This window comes from Mirounga angustirostris, unplaced genomic scaffold (genome assembly GCF_029215605.1).
Source record: "Mirounga angustirostris isolate CCGP_5_RB_7025 unplaced genomic scaffold, mMirAng1.0.hap1 SCAF_12, whole genome shotgun sequence".
Classification (NCBI taxonomy): domain Eukaryota; kingdom Metazoa; phylum Chordata; class Mammalia; order Carnivora; family Phocidae; genus Mirounga; species Mirounga angustirostris.
The window spans coordinates 26,411,364-26,433,844 of record NW_026991720.1 but is presented as its reverse complement, the minus strand read 5'-3'; the positions used below and the strand labels follow the sequence as shown (position 1 = coordinate 26,433,844).

Here is a 22,481-nt window from a genome sequence, read left to right as displayed (position 1 = left end):
GAAATTAATCTTTTTTTTTTTTTAAAGATTTTATTTATTTGAGAAAGAGAGAGAGAGCACTACCAGGGGGAGGGGGGAGGGAGGGGTGAAGCAGACTCCCCACTGAGCAGGGAGCCCAACAACAGGCTCGATCCCAGGACCCTGAGATCATGACTTGAGCCGAAGGCAGATACTCAACTGACTGAGCCACCCAGGTGCCCAGGAAGTTGATCTTTTTTTTAAAGTCATAATTAATATGAAAAGTATTTCAATATTATCTAATTAAAATAATCTAGACTATTTTATTCTATCAAGATTGTAGAATTCAGAGTTCTAGTCTGAACTCTTAAAATATGATTTACTACTTTAATCTAAAAACAGTATTGAGATATACATATAAAAAATCCCATTAACTGCTCTGACTTAATGATAGTAAGAATAATGGTATTTAGAAAAGAGTGAGGTCTATCATTCTCTTTGTGTATAGGAAAAAATCTAGTGTTAAGTTTAAAAGAGTATAACATATGTTGTATATTTGTTTTTCTTTCCTCTATCAGTTTATACTATACTTTCCTGAAAGAAGGGATTTTGTTTGCTTTGTTCACTGCTATAACCCCATCATATACAATAGTACCTAGCACACAGCAGGTGCTCATTAAATATTTATTTGATAAATGGACAAATGAATTGTTTAGGTGGGAGGAAAAATTCTCTCAACCTTACCCCAGATTGTTTCCCAATGTGTGCAGTAAAAAAATTCGACCTTACCACTAACAGAAATCTGGCATCTGCCCTTGGCTTCTGGAAATAATCTTTAAACCCTTCGAATATGCCTGTTAGGAATGTCCTTGTTTGTCACACTAGAGATACAGGGTGCGGAGGTTGGGGAATGTGATATTAGCTTGATCTTCAGAGGGGCTGAAAACTGAGATCAGCCATATGGGCTGTCAACCATGACTACATGACAGAGCCCCAGTGAAAACTCTAGACACTAAGGCTCAGTGAGGCTTCCCTGGCTCTCAATACACAATACATGTGTACTGTGACACATCATTATCAGGCTGGTAACACTGTCTGCTACTCCATGGGAAGAGGACAACTGGATGCTCCATGTTTGGAACTTCCTGGACTCTGCCCTATGCAGCTCTTCCCTTGGATGATTTTGATTTGTATCCTTTAGGTGTAATAAACCATAATAGCATTTATAACTTATAGGAAGTTATTGGGAGTCTTTCTAGTGGATTATCAAAACTTAAGGGTGGTCCTGAGAACCCCCAAGCTTGGAACTGTTGTTAGAAATGAGGGAGGTTTATGGATAGCTCCCTAGCTTCACACAATATAGCCACCGACCTTCCAAAGTAATTTAGTTCCCTTTAATATGGAAATGTGGAGACTTCAAAAACCTAGTGAAATGCTGCTAGACAGAAGGTGTGCTCACACTTCTGCCTTTGGCTCCTGGAGCAAAACTGAAGAGTCTCTCCTCAAATTCCTATTCTTCAATTTATCATTACATGGATATTAAATTTAGAGTCAAATCAAAACAGGATAAATATACAGACACCTTAATTTATGTGCTTGCATTTTATTTTTTTAAGTTGTCTTAAATCCTCTCAGTAATAAAGTAGGAATGAATAAATACATTAAAATTAAAAAAATATTTTACTTAGAAATATCTACACTACCTCTGTTACTTACAGAATCCATGAGATAAGCTTCCAATACTCCTGTTCCATCATCAAGAGTAAATGTCATTACAAACACATGTTGAAGGGGTACAATACCCAGTACTAGTGAAGGGAAAAAAGATCAAACCATATGAATCTTCTATTCCATAAAATCAAAGTAAAGTAAAAGTTGTTGTATGATATTGTTAGTTTTGTTTATTAAAATAATTTAAGATAAACAACTTATATATATGCCTTTTGTTCTCCAATAACAATATATATTAAACTCATTTAGCAGATTCATTTTAGAACATTACACTATACCTATATAGCGGCAATGACTCATGAGCACTGATGAAATATTAATATAATGTATCTTTAAAATGAGTTGATAACTTGATAGAAAACATAAAAACTCATTCATGTACTACAATTCATTGCATGTTAGCCTCATAAAAGACAAAATTAAAATACCAGAACGTTCTAAAAAAATTTATGATTTTGTAACGTCTCTCCCCTTTGTATTATAAATATAGGGATCACTTATTTTTTAAGATATCATCTAGTTGAATGGACAAAAATGTCAGAAGATGGGATTTCATGATTTGATAAGATGAGGAAGAAGAAATTAAAGAGATATTAAATGATACGAAAATTCATAGGTTAAAATGGTACTTTGTGTTTGGAAATGGGAGACATTTAATATGTTTATAAAATGAAATACTATCTTTCATTTGTGGAATCCATATTTAAAAGGATTAATTAAGGGACAAGTAAGAAGAATAAATCAGAATACAGAGAAATGAATTAGGGCATACAGACATGACAAAAATTGTTAATACAGAGGACTTGATTTGTAGGATTCTAAAGGTCTCCATAGGTTAAAACTGAGCTAATACCAAGAAGGGTGAATGTAAAATCTACCCTGAGGGACCACACACACAAAGAATTGCATTAAGAATGGGATGGGGAGACCACGCTGGAAAGCAGGGAGCTCAAATGAAAGGAACCTGGAATTTCACTGGACCACAAACAAAATATGAGATAGCAGTATCATACAGTTAGATTGCAAAGAAAAAAAAAAAAAAAAACAAAACCAAGTACACAAATAAATATTGATACAATAAAATTTTCAGGCTAGTAGAAGCAAAGTGTCCAATTTTAGAGAAATAAAGGTTTTCTTTATATTCTGAACTGGCCAACATTTGCAGCCCTATTTGCAGCTTTTAATGCCAAACTTTGAGAACATTGGTAAAATGAAATGTTTGCTAAGGAGGAAAACAAAATAGTAGGGAATGTGGGAAAATACCAAATGAAGTGAGGGTGCCTAGTTGGAAAAATAAAGACTCAGTGAAGGTTTGACAGATACCTTCAAATGTGCAAAGCCTGTTAATCTTACAGAAGGCATGTATTCTAATTCTAGTGGACAGAATGTGGTCCGTAGTTTTGCTTCACCAAGAACTACTTAAAAATTAAGGGGTATGTTGCCTTGCAATGTAATCAGTCCCCTGTCAATGACAGAGTTTTAAGCCAATGCTGGATGATCACAGTTAAAGAATATGATATAAAAAGTTTCTTATTATTCCAGCTAAAGATGCGTAGTGGGTAAAGAGCTGTAATAGCCATCTCTAAAACTGTTTTTAATACAAAAATACTGTGAACTGGAGGGATTTTTCAGAATCTGTATTTATGATTAATAATCACTACTAAAACAAATTATTGAACATTAAATTGTAATGATTAAAGATACTGGCAGATCCTGGAAGCAAGTTTTCAAACATTTTAAACTTCACTTTATACTTTTATTATAATCACCGTGAACTGTTTTAAGTAAAGTTTAAACTTTAGCTCAGTCTTTGCTCTGGTTTTACAATATCAACAACTGAAATAGAATCAGTGAGGTCACCTTATACGAACACAGTTATAGTTGCAGGACACAGAAATTTGCTAACCTTCTGCCACAGAAGAAGGAATCCATGGTGTTTTATCAACCAGGGAATTTAGAGTTTTTATTGGTCTCAAAGTAGAACACTGTTTACATCTGAAATTAATGACAGAAAAAAACCATAGGCATTTAAAAATAATTATTATAACATTTAATTATAACTTATCTTCACTGTTCAAACATGCAGTTTGAAGTTAATTATTAAACAACAGTGTTGCACCTTTCATATTGTAATGTACATATTACAAGCAGAATTGTAAAAAAAAAATAAGCTTTTTACAACAGAAGCAATCAAAAAGATAGTATGGTTCAGAATAAACAACTAAGTTGAGAACAAGAGAGAGGGTCCAGATTCACATTGTTAATTAATTTGGCTGATTTTGTTGGCAAAACAAAGTTGAAAAAGACATCTCTGAGGACTCTTTCATTTGATGGCTCTGTGATAACAGCTAAGGTCTTAAGTAAATATAACCAATAGGAGAAAACTATTCTCAATAAGGAAGTCGGTACTAGCAAGACTTTGAATAATATATTCAGTGAACACATATTTAGAGGTTCACAGTTTATAATGCCTAATATTATACTTATCTTTTGTAATATAAGTCAATCTGAAACTATAAAATATACTAAAAATGCACGTTATTTAGTATAGGTATTTTGATTTATATACAAACATACTTTAAGTACAAGTAATTATTTTTTATATCATCATAAGATTAGATGTTGATAAGAAAATATACTTGAATAAAAATATAAAAATCAATGTCCAAAAGGTTCATGCAGACTCCTTTTCATTTCTAATCTGGCGAAAAACAGAGGGTCCCTATATTAAATATTCTCCTCTTCCACCCTTCAAATACATAGATACTTCTTCTTTAATAGAAAAAGGCAATAGAATGAAGACATTATTTCCTTAAAAACAGGCTGTGATATTAACTCTAGACATTGATAAAGCAAGTATGCAAGCTAAAAATTAAGTATACAAATTAAAATATAAGGGTAACAAGTAAAAATTAAGTACAGAATTCATTACTTCCAAATCAGTAAAAGTGGGAAAAGGGAAAAATTAAGAACATTTTTATAAATGAATCCAATAGAAGACTAGAGGAAAAAAATAAGCTAAATAATAACAAAAAAAGGGGAAAGAGTAGACGTGTGAGTACAGAACAACATAAAACATAGAAATAAAACCTAAATATATCAGTAATTAACATTTTAAACTCATCTATTAAAAAACTAAAATCTAGTCCTAATTATTTATTTATGAGACTTCCTAAAATGTAACAACAAAGAAACATGAAAGCAAACCATCAAGAGCCTCAAAATATACAAAGCAAATACTGACAGAATAAAAGATCACAAACATACCACCAAAGAGGACATTAAGCACACTCTCTAAGTGATTAAACAGACAAAGTTACAAAGGAAAAAGAAGTTTTGAATATGATTAACAAGCTTGTCTAACGGACATAACTAAACACTATTAAACATTAGACACAGCTATTAAAGAATACATGTTCTTTTTAAAATATAGGCAATATATACAAAATCTGAACAAACATTTTGGGATAAAGCAAAGCTAAATGAATCTCAAAGAATCATTATGATATATATCAAGTTATTTGGTTAAAAAGTAATCTAATTAAAATACAAAAAAGGGGCGCCTGGGTGGCTCAGTCGTTAAGCGTCTGCCTTCGGCTCAGGTCATGATCCCAGGGTCCTGGGATCGAGCGCCGCATCGGGCTCCCTGCTCCGCGGGAAACCTGCTTCTCCCTCTCCTATTCCCCCTGCTTGTATTCCCTCTCTCGCTGTGTCTCTCTCTGTCAAATAAATAAATAAAATCTTTAAAAAAATAAAATAAAATACAATACAATACAAAAAAATATATAGAACCTAAAATGCGTCTGTGAAAACTTCAAAACACAGTTAAATAATTCATGGGCCTAAGAAGAAATCATAATGAGAATTAGGAAACATTTAGAAGAGATTAAAAAAAAAAAAAGAACAAACACCACTACCTATCAAATCCTGCGTTAAAGCTATGGCCATTTTCTCAGGGGAAATATTATGGGCTTAAATGTAAATATTAAAAAATATATGAAAAATTAATAAGTGAGATAAGCATTCAATTAAAAAGGTTTGAAAAAGAAAAACCAAAAAAATCTAAAAAAAGTAAATGCAGAAAATAAAGATAAAAAAAGAAAAGCCAAGGAAACCTAAAAAAAATAAATGCAAAAAATAAAGATATGAACAATAATGTAACAATAGCGAGTATCAGAACAAATCTAGTTGCTTTGGCAAAAAAGGTAAAAAAAAAAGGTGCAAATAATATTAAGTGGATTCATGAACAAAGTGGAGATTTAAAAATCATCAAAAGTACTATAAACACTTTTATGTCAATAAATTTAAATTTACATTAGAGATGAAAACTTTTCTAAAAAAAATCCATTAATAAAATAGATTCAAGAAATAAAAAACCGTAAGAGATGTATAACTGTTAAAGAAACTGAAGCATTAGTTTAAATTCTGTTTAAAAAGAATCAGGTCCAGAAATCTGAATAAAGTAACTAAAACCTAAGTAAGCAAAATCTTTAAGATTTCACAAGCATTTTGATAAATATAATCATATTACTATTTTAAAAATTTGTAAAATAAAAGAAACCATAAAGTTAAAAAAGTACAAGAGAGACTACAAATTTCTTGAAATGCATGCCTGTTTCTAGCTCCTAATATATTCTGATTATCTTCCAATTCCTCAGTGCCAACTACTCTGTAACTTCCTGGCACAGAAACTTTGGAATTCAATCACTTAACTTTTATGAGGATACAGCTCTGAACCTTTCTCTGTACTATTATCTAAATCTTTATGAAAGAAAACAAACGAATATTAGCCCCTGGGTTAGCCTTATACTTAGCACATTGTAGGTAGTCAATACATATGCTACCAAAAGAATAAATATATACCACAAAAATCTAGTACATATAAATTGGTATCCATTGACTATATAGCTACTACTAGGATAAAATAATAAAAATTATTGCTATGCAGTTTTTAATTCCCAAAATTCCCAGATTTGAAAGCATACCCATAGTGATGTATTTTTCCTTGTATAAGGAATGGTGCTGAAAGATCAAGGACTTCCAAGTCTTCATGGCCAGATCTCACAGGAATTACACTATGAAACTTGTTTGCGAGTTTGTAGATTTCACCAAGTGTACCTCCTATTAACAAAGAATAAATAAATCCTTCAAGTAGTACAAATATAATGAAGGCAAGATCGAGTGTCTATTAAGTAACACATGACGTATAGTAAAAGACTAAGGGGACTGAAAGAAAAAGACAATGAAGGCATGAATTTAGATGATTAATACATTTATTGTAAAATATAATAATTTGTAAACTTAGTATCCTGCGCTGATTTAAGAAACCACTGCACAAAAATGCTGAGACTTGAGCAAAATACAAGGCTTGTGAAATTTTAACCATTTTCCTAAATTTTTATACAAATTGCTCTTTTATGCCAGAACACTTTGGTTAAGTATTCAAAAGAAAATAAAATTGAGAGCCAAAGTATAACAGGATTCTCATTATTAAATTTGCTATACACACTAATAATGTCTAGGTAAATGTAGTCTTGAGTTTGAAATAAATCTTTTAAACTTTCAGGTCAACTTTATATTTAAATACAGATGCAAGGGGGCGCCTGGGTGGCTCAGTCATTAAGCGTCTGCCTTCAGTTCAGGTCATGATCCCAGGGTCATGGGATCGAGCCCCGCATCGGGCTCCCTGCTCGGTGGGAAGCCTGCTTCTCCCTCTCCCACTCCCCCTGCTTGTGTTCCTGCCCTCGCTATCTCTCTCTGTGAAATAAATAAGTACAGATGCAAAAAGTTCAGATAATAATAATTCATGTATAGTGTTTGTTCGTTTTTCCTGAAAAATCCTCAATACTTCCAATTCTATGACAAAGTGGCCATTAAAAGCCGTCATGTGGGCTGAGAAGAAAGAGGATGCCCAGTGGTGCACTACTACCAGAAGGCAGTACTCTAATCACTCAAACCTACTGGTACCTTTTCTGGTGTATTTTTCACCTAGATTGATAATTCTTCCTCTCCCAGGAAAGAGAATACGACTTATAAAAATACTTTCATGTACTTCCTAAAATTTGTAATGTTAAACTCAATTGTGAGGGGGAGCACTTCCAGCACAGCAGAGTAAGGACTTCCAAAAATACACTGCTCCATACAAGGAAAAAGAACATTGGCCAAAACTGTCAAATTTGTTTTCGGAACTCTAGAAATTAACCAAAGTCTTGAAACAATCCAAGGAGCATTTATTCAGAAAAAGGAGATAAATCTTGGTAAGGACAGCAACTTGCCCGGGTCCCATTCCTCTTTGCACAACTTTGTGGAAACCACAGTTCTGCCATGTCATACTGCAGTTAGATCCTAGCTCTGATTAAGGTTATAATACTCAGAAATACGATAAAATAAAAATAGCTTGCATTTTGATGGAACACTTTTAAATTTTAAAGTGCTTTCAGATATATTTTCATTGACTTTCATTAAAAAGTGTTATTACTCTGGATATACTTATTTACTTAATATATATTTACTGAGAACCAGCTGCATGCCTGTTGTCCTACCCTAGGTGCTGAAGATATATAGATTAAAATAAACATGTATCCTGCGCTTTAGGGCAGTTACATTCTAATAAGCAAACAAATCTATAAAAGACAGATATGATGCAAATATAATACAAGAAGAAAAGTGATCTACTGAAAGGTCATACGCTATGCAATAAGAACCACTCAAATCTGCCTGGTGAATCAGAAGACTGCTTTGTATGTGTAGATGCTCATTAAGTATTTCACATGAATCGCTGAGTAACAGGAATTACTGAGTTTCTTCTCAACATGTACTAGAGCAAAAATTCTCAGAACAGCAATGGAATGGCAAAGAGGCACAGAGAAATATCCTGGGTTTAGGGTAGATATTTCTGCCACCAGTTTGATATGGCTGGAGGGTGGAATGAGAATTGAGAAATTGTAGATGAGATTGAAAGTTTGTGGTATGAGTGGTAATTAAAGATAGGATCAGGAGCTAAAGGTACTTCTTCAAGCTTCTTTTGAACCCTTAAGTTTAACTTGATTGACTTCATCACAGAATTGTGGGAGGCTGTGTAACACAGAAGAACCCTATGTTATACTTGATATCCTCTTAGCTGGCCCTACAAGGACAGTTCTTACAGAACCTGATAGGTCCAGGGCTTTATTTTGTTTTTAGAGCACACAGTCTTACTCCATTTTTTGTGTGTGCATGTGTCTGTGTGTTTTGTTTTTATATCTATTTCCTGGTAGAGATTAAAATATTGCTAATGGAATAAGATACCACATTTCACTCACCAAGGTGGACAAATTTTCTTAAGTGCTAGTATATGATGATGAGGTTGGGGGGACAGATAATCTCATATGCTACTAAAGCATATGAATACTATGACAGCTTTATTGGAAAGTAATTGGGCAACATTTACTTAATTCCTTGTGCCCCCCTAACTACACTTCATCCAGAGGGAAGATAAAGTTCACTGTAGAGTTACTATGTCAAAAAAAACAGGGAACAATTCAGTTCTACTTCTACCTGTACTGGGAAAGACCTACAACTTCTCTATGATTCAGTTTTCTCATGTATAAAAAACAGCTTATAATAGTACTAGCTGAATAGGATTATTGTAATTAAATACATAGAAATGAAAATCATTTCTGGTAAACCATAAATATGTTAAAATAAAAGATGTTCATGAAAATAATACCAATGGTAATATTCATGTGTATTCATATATATATATGTGTATATATATATACACACATACACTAAAACAATTACATATTACTTTTATAAACAGAAAAATGTGAGTAATAAAAATGATCATAATCCACTGTAATAAAGATCAGTTCATTTATAAAATAAAACTAAAGATTTCTCTGCAAATTAAAGATGATGTTCTACTTTTATTATGGAATGTTCTCAAGGAAGAAAAGTCTCAAGGAAAATAATGAAACTAAATTTGGCATGGGAAAAAATATGTGGTATATATATGTGATAAACATCAGATTAAAATTAGACAAAAGTGGAAAGGAAATGCAAAAATAAATATGACTCAGTTTCACTCTTTTAAGACATATGTCGAGTTATCTTCACTTGTTTCAAGGGTCCCTTCCTTGACTTACATATCAATAGATGACTTTCATTCTACTTTTATGGAACAACAGTGACATCCAGAGGCCAAAACAGCAGCAACTGTACCTAACAAGCATCCTCTTGATTAATACTCAGCTCCACAATGAGCTTGAATCTCATTAAGATTATATCCAAAAAGGTGGACAAATGCAAACACTTGAGTTCAATGTATAACTTCAAAATGTCATTCAGATTAATTTATGTCTGTGTATATGTATATATTTAAATCTACCCGTTATATATAATATATTCCATTTTACGGAAGTTAAAATAACATTTTGACTTTATATGTCCTAGGTTGCCCCTAAAATATATTTAACAATCATTAATCAGAGAAAGACATAAGCAAAAGCTATATTCTAGTAAAACAGTAACTAAAATACTTTACCTTCTATCAAAATCAGACAGTCATTTGAAAGTGGAAGAATACCGTTATTTTTTACAAAATGAACAGCAACTTTTCGTTCTTGATCTGTAGTGGTCCACATTTTCGAATCATATAATGATGTATTTTGTAGTTTGATATCTGGGGTTTTACTTGCACCCTCTTGTAAAATTGTATCCAAATCACCCTCATGTGGAACTTCTTGCCTAAAATCATTGACAATGAAATACAAAACAATTGGTATAAGCTTAGAAAATCAAATTTAACAAATTATCCAATTTAAAAAAATTGTTTATATGCTGATGAGCCAGCTACTTATTTTAAAATATGGAGATAGTTCACTTTGCAGATTAAATGACTCTTATTCAACAAAAAAGGTATTTGATGATACTTCATGACTAAGTAGATCCATACCATAATTACATTAACTGCCAAGAATTTCCTTATCTGGTTTTGTGATACCAAGGATCTTATAACTATTTCTAGCACCAATTAATTCTCCTCTTGTATAGAATGTTAAACTTCTCTGTGGGGAAAAAAAGACAGCTGCCCATTCAATATCCACTTACCACCTAAGTAATTCCCCTTTCATAGGGGACCTACTTTACTAATCAACATTCTCTTTGATTACTTTTAACTTAGAATAATAATTTTAAAAAGTCACCTGGTAAAGTATGTATGCAATAGAAATGGCATGATCTGGAATCAAAAAGTCTATGTCCTTATCCTGGTTCTGTCCCCAACCAGCTGGTGTAACTTTAGGTAACACCTCTTAACCCTTCTGAGATGATTTTATTTGTTTAAAAAAATGCTCAGAGAGGATGGCTTTGTTTGGCAAAGCTATATGACTTTAGAGAATTTGACAAACTGTAATTTAATAATACTTCAGCAAGTACCTGATGTCTGTTTTTATATTTTAATTCCAACTACCATTTTAGCTCAAATGGGTAGCAGATGGTCCCCCATTTTATTTAAGGTTTGATGATCAAAAATCTCTACAAACAGTACCATACTTAGATTTTGGAGGGGAAAATATACATACATTAGTATTAGTGTGCACACAGATGTGCACACACAAGTAAGTACTTTAAAATGGAAATGTACTTTATTTACACATTATATATTTAGAGGAAAGACAAATTGTATAAAAAAAGGAAAAGAGATTAAAAATAATTTCGGAATGTCTTGAGCTAATAAGTACATATTCATTCTAATGTCTTATAAATTTATTTATATATATAATAATTGATGTTTGGAATAAAGTCTGATGCACTGAGAATTCTCAATGATTAATAAAAATTTAAATTATATTTAACATATTATAAGACAGAAGTATTGCCAACAAGGCTTTCTCTAACACTTACTTAGAAATTTCATCCAGGGGCACCTGGGTGGTTCAGATGGTTAGGCATCTGCAATTGGCTCAGGTCGTGATCTCCAGGTCCTGGGATCGAGCCCCACATCGGGCTCCCAGCTCAGCGGCGAGTCTGCTTCTCCCTCTCCCCCTGTGTGTGCTCTCTCTGCCTCTCTCTCTCTCTCTCAAATGAATAAATAAAATCTTTAAAAAAAAAATTTCATCTAAGCAGAATTCTCTATTTAAAAATTTTAGTTATTAAAGGTTTATTTTTAAGTTTTTTTGTGAGGAGAAAGTCTCCCCAAATATATATATATATATTTTAAGATTTTACTTATTTACTTGAGAGAGAGAGAGAGCGCACAGAGAGAGAGAGAGGGAGAAGCAGACACCCCCGCTGAGCAGAGAGCCCAACACAGGACTCGATCCCAAGACCCTGAGATCATGACCTGAGCCGAAGGCAGACACTTAACAGACTGAGCCACCCAGGCGTCCCTCCTCAAATATTTTTATAGTTTATTATTTGTTCCCATGTATCAGAGCTACTAAATTGAATTTCAGGTTGCAAAAAAGCACCTACTTATCATTACTAAGAAATATCAGAACGATTTACTAAGATTTTAGTATTTTCTCTTAAAAACGTTACCACTGGAGCACTGGGTGTTATACGCAAACAATCATGGAACACTACATCAAAAATTAATGATGTAATGTATGGTGATTAACATAATAAAACAAAAAAAAACAAAAAAAAGTTACCACTGTTTCAAAATACAATACACAAAGTCATAATTTACTCACTGCCAGGACTTAAACTGATATATATGAAAATGTATATTCATAAACATTATGAAATAGAAACTTCCATTTTATTATGGAAAATACTTACAGTGCATGACATTTAGGACAATGAAGTTTAACAGACTGAAAGAGTATTCTCGGCTTATATGACCTTAATTTTGCTCGAATACGATACTGTTGAGGAGCGTTTTGTTTCAAAATAGCACATATTGGGGTTTTCTCTAAATATTGATGATCTGTAAGTACTAAAAAGAATTTTTAATTAGAATAATCTACAAGAATAAGAATATTCATAATATAAACTCCCCAAACCAGATACAGAATTGAATTATTTAAAGTTATATTGTCAGCTTTGTTAATATTTTGCCACATTTATCATCATCATGTCTTTAGCTCTCTCTCCATATGTATCTCCTTACAGATTCATATATATGAATCATTTGAGAATAATTTCCAGATATCATGCTCCTTTATCCCTAAATATCTCAGTGTGTATTTTGCAAGAAATTTCATTGTCCTATTACAGTGCAATTTCCAACTTCAGAACCTATAATACTGATGTAAAATTATCATTGAATCAACAGACATTATTCAAATTTCTCCATCTGTCCCCCCCTTATAATGTTCTTATTCAGAATTTTATTTTCAGGTCCAGAATCCAATCCTGAACCATGTATTGCAATTATTTTTCCTGTCTCTTTGGACTCCTTTAATGTAGAACGGTCCCTCAGCTTTTCTTTATCTTTCATGACATTGATAATATTTGAGAAGTAGAGGCCATTTATTTGGGTGTGTCTGGTTCTGCTCATGATCAGATACAGATCATGCATTTTTGGCAGTATGCTATACAATAAGTGATACAATTGTCCTTCTCTGTATCGTATTAAGAGGTATATATTTTATCAGTGTTTTCACTCCTGGGAATGGTAACTTTGCTCAGTTGGTTATGGTGGTACTCAGCAGATCTCTCCACTATAAACTTATTATTTTCCCCTTTATAATAAGAAAGTACTTGGAGAAATATAAATATCCCACTCCTCAGTAAACATTTAGGATCCTGATAGTTTAGGACCTACTGATGATTTACAACTAAATCAATTATTACTATCATGGTTGCAAAATGATTTTCTTCCCTAACTTCATCATTCCTTTTACATTTACTAGTCATCTTTCTATTGTAACTAAGAGCTTTCCATTTAATCTCATTTATTTATTCATTCATTTGTTCTTTTATTTACTACCCACATGGACCAATGGATTACTATTTTATTCAGTTTTATTCCATCGCTAGTATTTTTTATTTTAATGCTCATATTGTATCAAATTTGACATGCTCCATTATTAACTGAGAACTTCTTTACCTTCTGGCACAAGATGTTCCAGACTCATCTTATAATTCTCCTGTTCCAATCCTGGAGTCTGCTATTTCTATAAGCAGCCCTGACTCCTTTTAAGGGGGAGTATTATTTATAAGCCAAGATTTGTGCACCAGGTGCCTTCATTGCTACTGGGCCGTGCCATTATTTCAAAGCCCTTTAACTGGACAGAGATAGGGTATATATGCACACGTGTTCATACCTATACTCACACACATGCACCTATATGAATATGTATTTGAATGAATACATATATACAAAGACCTATTTGCATCAACTTCTGTATCTGTGTATAAAACCATGAGTATACACTGACACTTCCTATTCCAATAACACCACCACAAGCTTCTTTCTTTGAGCTTTCTCCCATTTCATAATTATATGTTATTTCTCAAATAATGAGAAACTCATATTTTTTAAGAGTATATTACAGAATTTCATTTAATAGACTTGTGCTTAAAAATATTTGTTCTTAAATTTTTTTATCTGAGCTGAAGTAACAGAAAGAGGGCATCTGACAGATTTACTATCACTGCTAACATTAAAGTTTTGGAGTATATTGTAAGGAGCGCCTTTATGGGCACACAGCTAAGGGCAGAGCATGAACAGATAAAAATTATGTCGTATAAGATATTTTATGTTCTCAAAATAAGCCCCATTGCACTGTTAAATAGAATATGTTTTATAAATCTTACATATATGTGACTTAATTATATAGTCAATGTAAAAACATGTATCTTTCTGGGTTCCATTTTATATAAGCCACTTAGGATGAGGGAGGGAAATAAAATATAAATAGGGATATATTTTTGCTCTCATGGATATCTGCTCTCAAAATTAGATAGGAACAAATCAGTTGGTAACAATAGACTTTATTATGCACACTATTATACCCACATTTCAAAAATGAAACATGGTCTTACTTGTAGCTGATAGTTGCTGACATCTTTCTACCTCATATAGTGATACTGATCCAGAGCCTACAGGAAGAAGGGAAGAAGAATTATACAGTTTTAAAATCCATTAAAAATCCCATGTGTCATTGAAAACTATAAAACATTGCTGACTGGAACTGAAGAAAATCCAAATAAGAGTAAAATTTACTATGCTCACGGACTGGAAGGCTCAAAACTGTTAAGACATCAATTCTCCCCAAATTGATCTGTAAATTCAATACAATCCTAATCAAAATTGAGGAGGCTTTATTGCAGAAAAAGACAAGAGATTCTATCACTTAAGTGAATACGTGAAGAACCTAGAATATAAAATATGATCCTGAAAAAGGAACAAAACTGGAGGATTTATACTACCTGACTTCAAGACTTACTATAAAGCTATAATAATCAAGGCAATATGATACTGGCATAAAGACTGACAAACCTATCAACAGAATTACAAAAAAAGCCTAGAAATAAACCTGCATTTCATTTTTGATAAAGGCGGCAAAGCAATCCAAAGGGAGAGCAAAACTCTGGTACTGCAACAACTGGAAATTAGTATGAGGAAACAAAATGCTTACTTCACACCATACTACTAAGTATTTCTGGCCGGAAAGCCCAGAAATAAATCCACATTTATACCCACTTGGTTTTTGACAGACACCCAAGTCATCTTACAGAAAGGAAACTAATGGTGCTTCAATGACTAGAAATTCATATTGAAAAAAATGTCTAGCTCATACCATACTACTAGGAATTGAAAAGGAACTACTAATACATGCAATATGGATGAATTTCACAAACATATAGTACGTAAAAGAGTACATAATATATTATTCCATTTATTTGAAGTTCTGGAAGAGGCACAATTATCTATGGTGCAAAAAAAATCAGAATTTATGGGGCTGGAGTGGAGGTCAGGACTGGCTGGGAAGGCGCATGAGGGAACCTCCTTCAACAAGCATGATGTTTTAGGTTTTTAAAGGTATCTAAGTTACACGGGTTTATATAGTAGCCAAAGCACATGGAATGGTACACTTAACTTGTCCATTTCACTGCATATAACTTTACACTAAAAATTTTAAAAATCCTCAACAAATATTGAATTCTAGTTAATGATATTCATTTTGAAGTGTTTAGGAGGTGTATTTACGTCTGCAACTTACTTTGAAATATATCAAAATATAAGATGGACTGATGGAGTAAAAGGCAGAGAGAGTATATGACAGAGCAAAGAGAATCCAGGTAGTAGGTATATGAGTGTTCACTATACAACTGTTTCAATTTTTCTGTATGTTTGAAAATTTTTATTATTTTGGAAAAAACACATTGTGAAAGAAACAAAGGGAGAAGTAGATAAGATAATAAACTTACTAAACTGAATAGGATGACTTGATGAACACTTAACATAGGATTTTACTTTAACAAGAAAGCAGAAGTAGTGAATATAGTAATAAGTTTTAATGGTGCTTTCTAAAATGAAGAATTTGAGATTAAAAAAGTATCCATATTTTGCAATTACTTTAGCTTACATTCTATTACATATAGTAGTACAGTATGTTTTTATAATTTATTTTATGTGGCATCATATACAAACATATGAAACTGTCCTTCTTCCTCAACATCACTAATAAATGGCATAAGAATCCATGACAAGAGAACCTGAATGGACAACTTAAGCTGGCAAAGTATAATTTCAATGAATCCGATTACTTAATATCAGCCATTCTGCATTAAATGAAAACAATGGCAATAAAAGCAGTCAAATAAAAAGAAAATCAGTGTAAAATATATACATGGTCTCCCACAAACTGATAAAAAAAAAAAGAAAGGTTAAAAAATCCAGCAGAAAATCAGGTAAAGGGTAAGAACAGACAATTCAAAAAAGAGGAAGTAAAAAGGGTTGATAAATATATAGTATTTTCAGGTTTCCAAGTACTCAAGGAAACTAAATAAGATACCACCTTATATCTGCCAAACTGTCAAAATTTACATATAGTGGTAACCTCCAATACCACTGAGAGTGTGAGGAAAGGACATTTTCCTACACTGCTATTTACATATGAATCCTATGACATTCTGTCATATAATCTGATAGCATCTATTAAAATAAAAGATCTGCTTACGCTTTGATTTATCAACCCCTCTTTTAGGAGTTTATTTTACAGAAAGAAAAGCAGGAATGTACAATTGTTCAAGGATGGTTTTTAAAGCATTATCTGTTAAGAGCAAACAACTGGAAACAACCTGAATGTCTATCAAATGGAAAATAGCTGGATTTATAATGTTAGAGTCACATTATAAAATACTGTGCACTATTAGAAGAATGAGTTTGAGTAACATGGATTAGCCCATTAAAAGGTCTATGATCCACTGATAAAGAAAGCAACCGTATAGTATGGTCCCATTTTTTAAATTTAAGTAGGCTCCATGCCCAGCATGGAGCCCAACGCAGGGCTTGAACTCACAACCCTGAGATCAAGGCCTGAGCTGAAATCAAGAGTTGGACACTCAACCAACTGAGGCACACAAGTGCTCCATTTTGATAAATATTTTAAACAGAGGGGAAAGTCAGGTCTGTCTATGTACAGGTATATATATTTGTATAAACATGAAAGTGTTGAAGAAACCACACTAAACTTAACATTACCTCAGGAGTGGGCACAAGGGCATAGGGAAGCTGTGTAACTTGATATTATGACATGTATTAACTTTATAATTTAAAAACAATTTAAAAATCTTTGTAAAAGGAGAAAAGAGATTTCAAAAAGTATAATTACAAATTATGCTGTCAAAAATTGAAGTAAATTGACCTGCTAATGGTAGTTTAAGTAATCACAGATCAGGCTAAAATGCCATCACCAAGGTGCTAGGAAATGTGGAGAGTTTTAAGGCAGAGAGAATAAAGAAATAAACTTAAAATATGTAAAAAAAAAAAAAAAAAAAAAAAATCAAATAAGCTGTACTTGAATCTGACTGACTTTGCTATTAGTTAATAGCTAAGTAACCCTGGGCGAATTACATGACCCCTATCACTCAAAGCCTCAGTTTCCTTTCTGTAAAAGGGACAAAATAATTTCAACCTCAAAGGAGTGCTGTTAGGATTAGGCACTTAGTACCTAAACCAAGCAATACATGTTAATTTTAATGCTTATCATTACTGGTATAGAAAGAGAAAATACTCTTAAAATAGCTTATATCATAAGGGAAGGAGTTACACTGAAAAAATAAATATGGGATAAAAACATAACATAGATTCTAGGCCCCAGAAAGTACCATTAGATATTAAAGCAAAATGGTAAAGGAGAAAATCTGTAAGATTTAAATTTAGATTTGAATAGTCACCTATTCAGGCAGGCAATAATATAAATACAGAACTAAGTGTTTAAGATCTTGTAACTAGGAACTTGATGAACTTGATAAAGACTGGGAACCAGGTGTATTTCTAAAATATGTATGATCAAAAAATAATCTAGCTCTTTGAAATAAAGCAACAAAAACAACCATTGTTCATTTTAGAAACTGACAAGCAAAGTGGTTGCCTAGGAAATACAGAATTTTAATGAATATACACACATACACACATATACATATATACATACAATGTAAACATACATACATAAATACTACATATATCACAAATCAAGTAATCCCTACCATTCCAATTTGAAAATGCAATTATACAATTCAGGGAGAAATAATGTTTACCTTTACATAGGACACAGATATAGATTTAACCTGTTCCTTTACAATGAATATGGATTTAATAAAAAAGGAGAGGCAGAGATGGGAAGATATTAAAAAAGAGAACTAATACTGATAAAGCCATTTCAGTTAGCAAAGACTAAACTGTTAACATTAAAAACTGTCCTTACTTGAAAGAGTCCGAAAGCTGTCCTCGTGCTCTGAATGACATATACCATCAAAACACTGATTGGCTGTCAAATCGGCAGATTCTAAAACCCTATAATTGAAAGAATATAATTTCAAATCTAATTGCACAAAACAAAGTCAGTATGATCAGTTTAGTTCTATCCTTAGAAACCAAGAAATCACTGAAATTGTGTAAAAATTATGTGTGTGTGTAATGGCTCTCCTCAGGTGGTCTGGGGGTTCTAAGGTACCCCAAATTAAAAAAAAAACAGATTCTAGAAAGATATGAGTAAAACAGTAGGACAGTGAAATGCTGCAAACAAAAAGAAACTGGGAATTTAATGATGGCATTCTGTCAGAACAATCTCATTCCAGTCCAAAAGTGAAATACTATGCTCTATATAAGGCAATATGAGGAATAAAGAAAACTGATACAAGATTATTAAAATAGCTTATTTAATTGGTTTTAAAAGTCATGCTGATTTCAATATATTAAAACATAAAAATATTATTTCATTTCAACTTACTGAATGGGTTTATTTTCTAGAGCTCTTTGAAGACACGCAGAAGATTTATTTTTCTTTAGATTACTGGCGAGAAAGTTTCTGTACACAGTGAGCCCTGGAGATACTTCACAAAAAAGAGAACTGCCTATGTAGCAGGACTTACTATTCACTCTCTGGGCACATCTAAAAGTTTTTAAAATATGATACTCCAAAACACTTCTGTTACCTATTTTATCAGTCATAGGCACTTTAAAGAGATATTTTTTCAGGATTAAGTATGTTTGGAATTCTAGATATGTATCAAGTTTTCCAAACTAGCTAAACTCCAGGTTCAACTGTTTGTTGGTGTACTTGGGAAATGTGCCAAATGGTGGAAGGAGAGCACAAGCACAGAGTAGACATAAGTGCACAACTACTGGAAACCTTAGACCACATCCCCAGCTCTGCTACTATTTAGCTATTTGAACCTACAGTCGCTTGATTTGTTTCATTTGCTTCATCTATTTAAACAAATGGATAGTTGGCACAGGTTATGAGGATCAATTACAAAGAGCTTACCGGATCCATCCACACCAGTCCAGAACAATAGTATCTTGGAAATCAGCTTAATTAATACCTTATTTACAATTTCTAAATAGGCATATAATTTGCTTACTTTTTCAGTTGGTCCACATCAGAGTTACTTTCTGGCAAGACTCTGATTCCCCGGCCGTAACTGGTACCCCCATGGAGATGAAACTCTAGAGCTAACAATGTTGCTTGGTTCTCCGAATTCACTGACTGAAGTTTGGTATGGAGGCTATAAATTCTAAGAAAACTTCCAACCTAAAAATATATTATTTATTATTTAGAAAATGAAAAAAAATCAAACAATTTCTGATACATAAAATACTTAGGCAATATACGGCATAAGACCAACAATTAGGGGTGCTGACTAATCAGAAAGGATCCTGGTATGTTTAACTGGTGTGTACTGGGCATCAGCCCCAAAGAACACTATATCAAAACCAAAACATGTGTTTTTGTGTGTGCACACATGTGTATACATATAAATGTACATGGATGTGTGTGTATGCATGTATACATGTATGTTTACATATATCCATGTACATACATCTACATATAATATGTAAGTGCATGTATATATGCACATATATATGTATCCATCTATATATTTTTTTTCAAATGGAAGACATATTTCCATGTCAGATATTAAAGCGTAAAGTAAGATTGAGTCTTAGCATTGATAAAATGGAAGTAGTTAAGAAACCCATTACCTAAATCAAACTCAAACTTAAGCCCTCTATTTGATTTGGAAAACTGTCTGAGGTTTCTGAAGATAACTTGTTTTAGGTACTTTAAGGTAAGATTTGGGGTGCCTGGGTGGTTCAGTAGGTTAAGCATCTGCCTTCGGCTCAGGTCATGATCCCAGGGTCCTGGGATCGAGGCCCTCATTGGGCTCCCTACTTGGTGGGGAGCCTGCTTCTCCCTCTCCTCCCCATTAATGCTTACTCGTCTCGCTCGTGCTCACTCGTCTCACTCATGCTCTCTGTCGCTATCTTTGTCTCTCTCTCTCTCAAATAAATAAATAAAATCTTTTAAAAAAAGATTTAATTAAATGATTGCTAAAATACTCTCATTATGAGAATACTAGAAATTTTTTTAGTGTAATATTAAAATATTCTCCTATTCCATAAGTTTTATGGAAAGAAAACTTTTGTAATAAGCACTGTGCCTGTACACTATAATGTGAAACACATTTTATGAGTTCAAATACAAGATTAAACCAATTATAATTCTGAACTAAATGTTCTATAATTTAGATGTCTTGTTTAATCTTAAAAACGGCTTTAATTATAGAGTATTTGATATCCTTTTAACGTAGAAGACTTAAAATGATAGATGTAGAATGTTTATCAAAGAAATTGACACCTACTCAAAAGAAGAAGCTATATAACCTTTTTCCTCCCAATAACGTTTTTGTGAGGAGGGAGGAATTTAGGTATTTTTTCCTCTGACTTCTTCCACTGACATCTATAACACGGCAGGGGTGCAGGGTAAAAAGAGTCAGAGAAGGAAAACACAGAAATTTCTAAAAAAGAAAAGAAGACAAAACTGATTTTCCTCATGGTCTCCAAAGTAAGATATTGGAAGAAAAAACCGACTCTATTTCTATTCACTGTTATCTCACTCCTTCTGAATGTTCATCATTCTGTGATTCTTTTTAAATATAGGGAATACACTAGCACAGTTCATGTATATACAAAGCCCTTAAAGAAGACCTAAACACATGGGGGTGCGTGGCTGGCTTAGCCAGTACAGCATCTGACTCTTATCTCTGGGTCATGAGTTCCAGCCCCACTTTGAGGGAAGAGTTTACTTAAAAAAAACACAAAATTTAAAAACCACCTCCTTCTAGATATAAAGAGATCTGTATCTCTTGTACAGATACAAAAAAAATTTTTTAAAGGCCTAAACACATGGAGAAAGATATCATATTCATAAATGAAAAACTTCAACATTATAAAGATAGTAATCCCCCCAAATTAATCTTTAAATTCAGTGTAATTTCAAACAAAATCCCTAGTGTCTTTTATGGAATTTGAAAAGCTGACCTGAAAACGTATATGAACGTGAATAGCAAGTCAAGTTTGAAGACTAAACTGGGAGGGGAGGGGGGGAGGACTTGCTTGATCTACAGAATATCATTTAAAAATAAAGCTATAAAAAATAAAAATAAAGCTATAATAATTAAGACCCTGTGATGTTAATGCATATACATATATGAACATGGATATATCTTAAAAATATAATTTCAAAGAAAGAAAGCAAATTACAGAATAATATATATACCACATACAATTTTCAGAGATAAGTACATAAAATAAAAGCATAATAAAGATGGGTGTACATACCTACATACTAGGATAAATAGAAAGAAGATATTAGGGAGCAAAAAATAAGAATGAGCAGAGGTACAAAGAAGATTCAGTATGTAGAGATTTATGTCCTAAAAATTAAAAGTACCTGAAATTAATGTGGTAAAACATTTAAAAATGTTAAATTTAGATGATAGGCACATGGGTATTTATTATACTAACTTTTCTACTACTGTCTTTTATAACAAAACAATAAAGACCAAGAAAGAATTTATTTATATAGTTTATCAAGATGACAAAATGTTATTTCCACAAATTCCTTCTGGAGGCAGCATTGTGTTTTTTTTTTTAAGCTTCCTAAATATACTATGAAATGTGCCAGATGTTCTACTATAATAGACACATATTGCTTAGTCTTGTCAGTAATGGGATAAGATTCTAAACATACAAGTGAGGGAGTCAAAGCCAAAATTATAAAAAATATACTTTCAAAAACTGTGATAAAAACCCATTTCAGTAAACATCAAAAATAAAGCAAAGCAAA

The 22,481-nt window shown here is 32.6% G+C and overlaps 1 protein-coding gene across 9 annotated transcripts in view; it reads right to left on the bottom strand.

The window, feature by feature from the left end:
- Positions 1-22,481, bottom strand: part of POT1 (protection of telomeres 1) — an 81,414-nt gene that overhangs the window by 5,110 nt on the left and 53,823 nt on the right. For all 9 annotated transcript variants that reach the window (XR_010406402.1, XM_045864316.3, XM_064574991.1 and 6 more), the window contains 8 exons: positions 19,714-19,883; positions 18,555-18,643; positions 14,665-14,721; positions 12,454-12,610; positions 10,214-10,416; positions 6,675-6,810; positions 3,596-3,684; positions 1,675-1,766 (listed from right to left, as the gene is read on the bottom strand). Coding sequence is in view for 8 of the 9 variants with exons in the window: in XM_045864316.3 (XP_045720272.2) it covers positions 1,675-1,766; positions 3,596-3,684; positions 6,675-6,810; positions 10,214-10,416; positions 12,454-12,610; positions 14,665-14,721; positions 18,555-18,643; positions 19,714-19,883 (993 nt within the window). In the remaining variant the exon portion in view is untranslated. The remainder of the gene's footprint in view (positions 1-1,674; positions 1,767-3,595; positions 3,685-6,674; positions 6,811-10,213; positions 10,417-12,453; positions 12,611-14,664; positions 14,722-18,554; positions 18,644-19,713; positions 19,884-22,481) is intronic.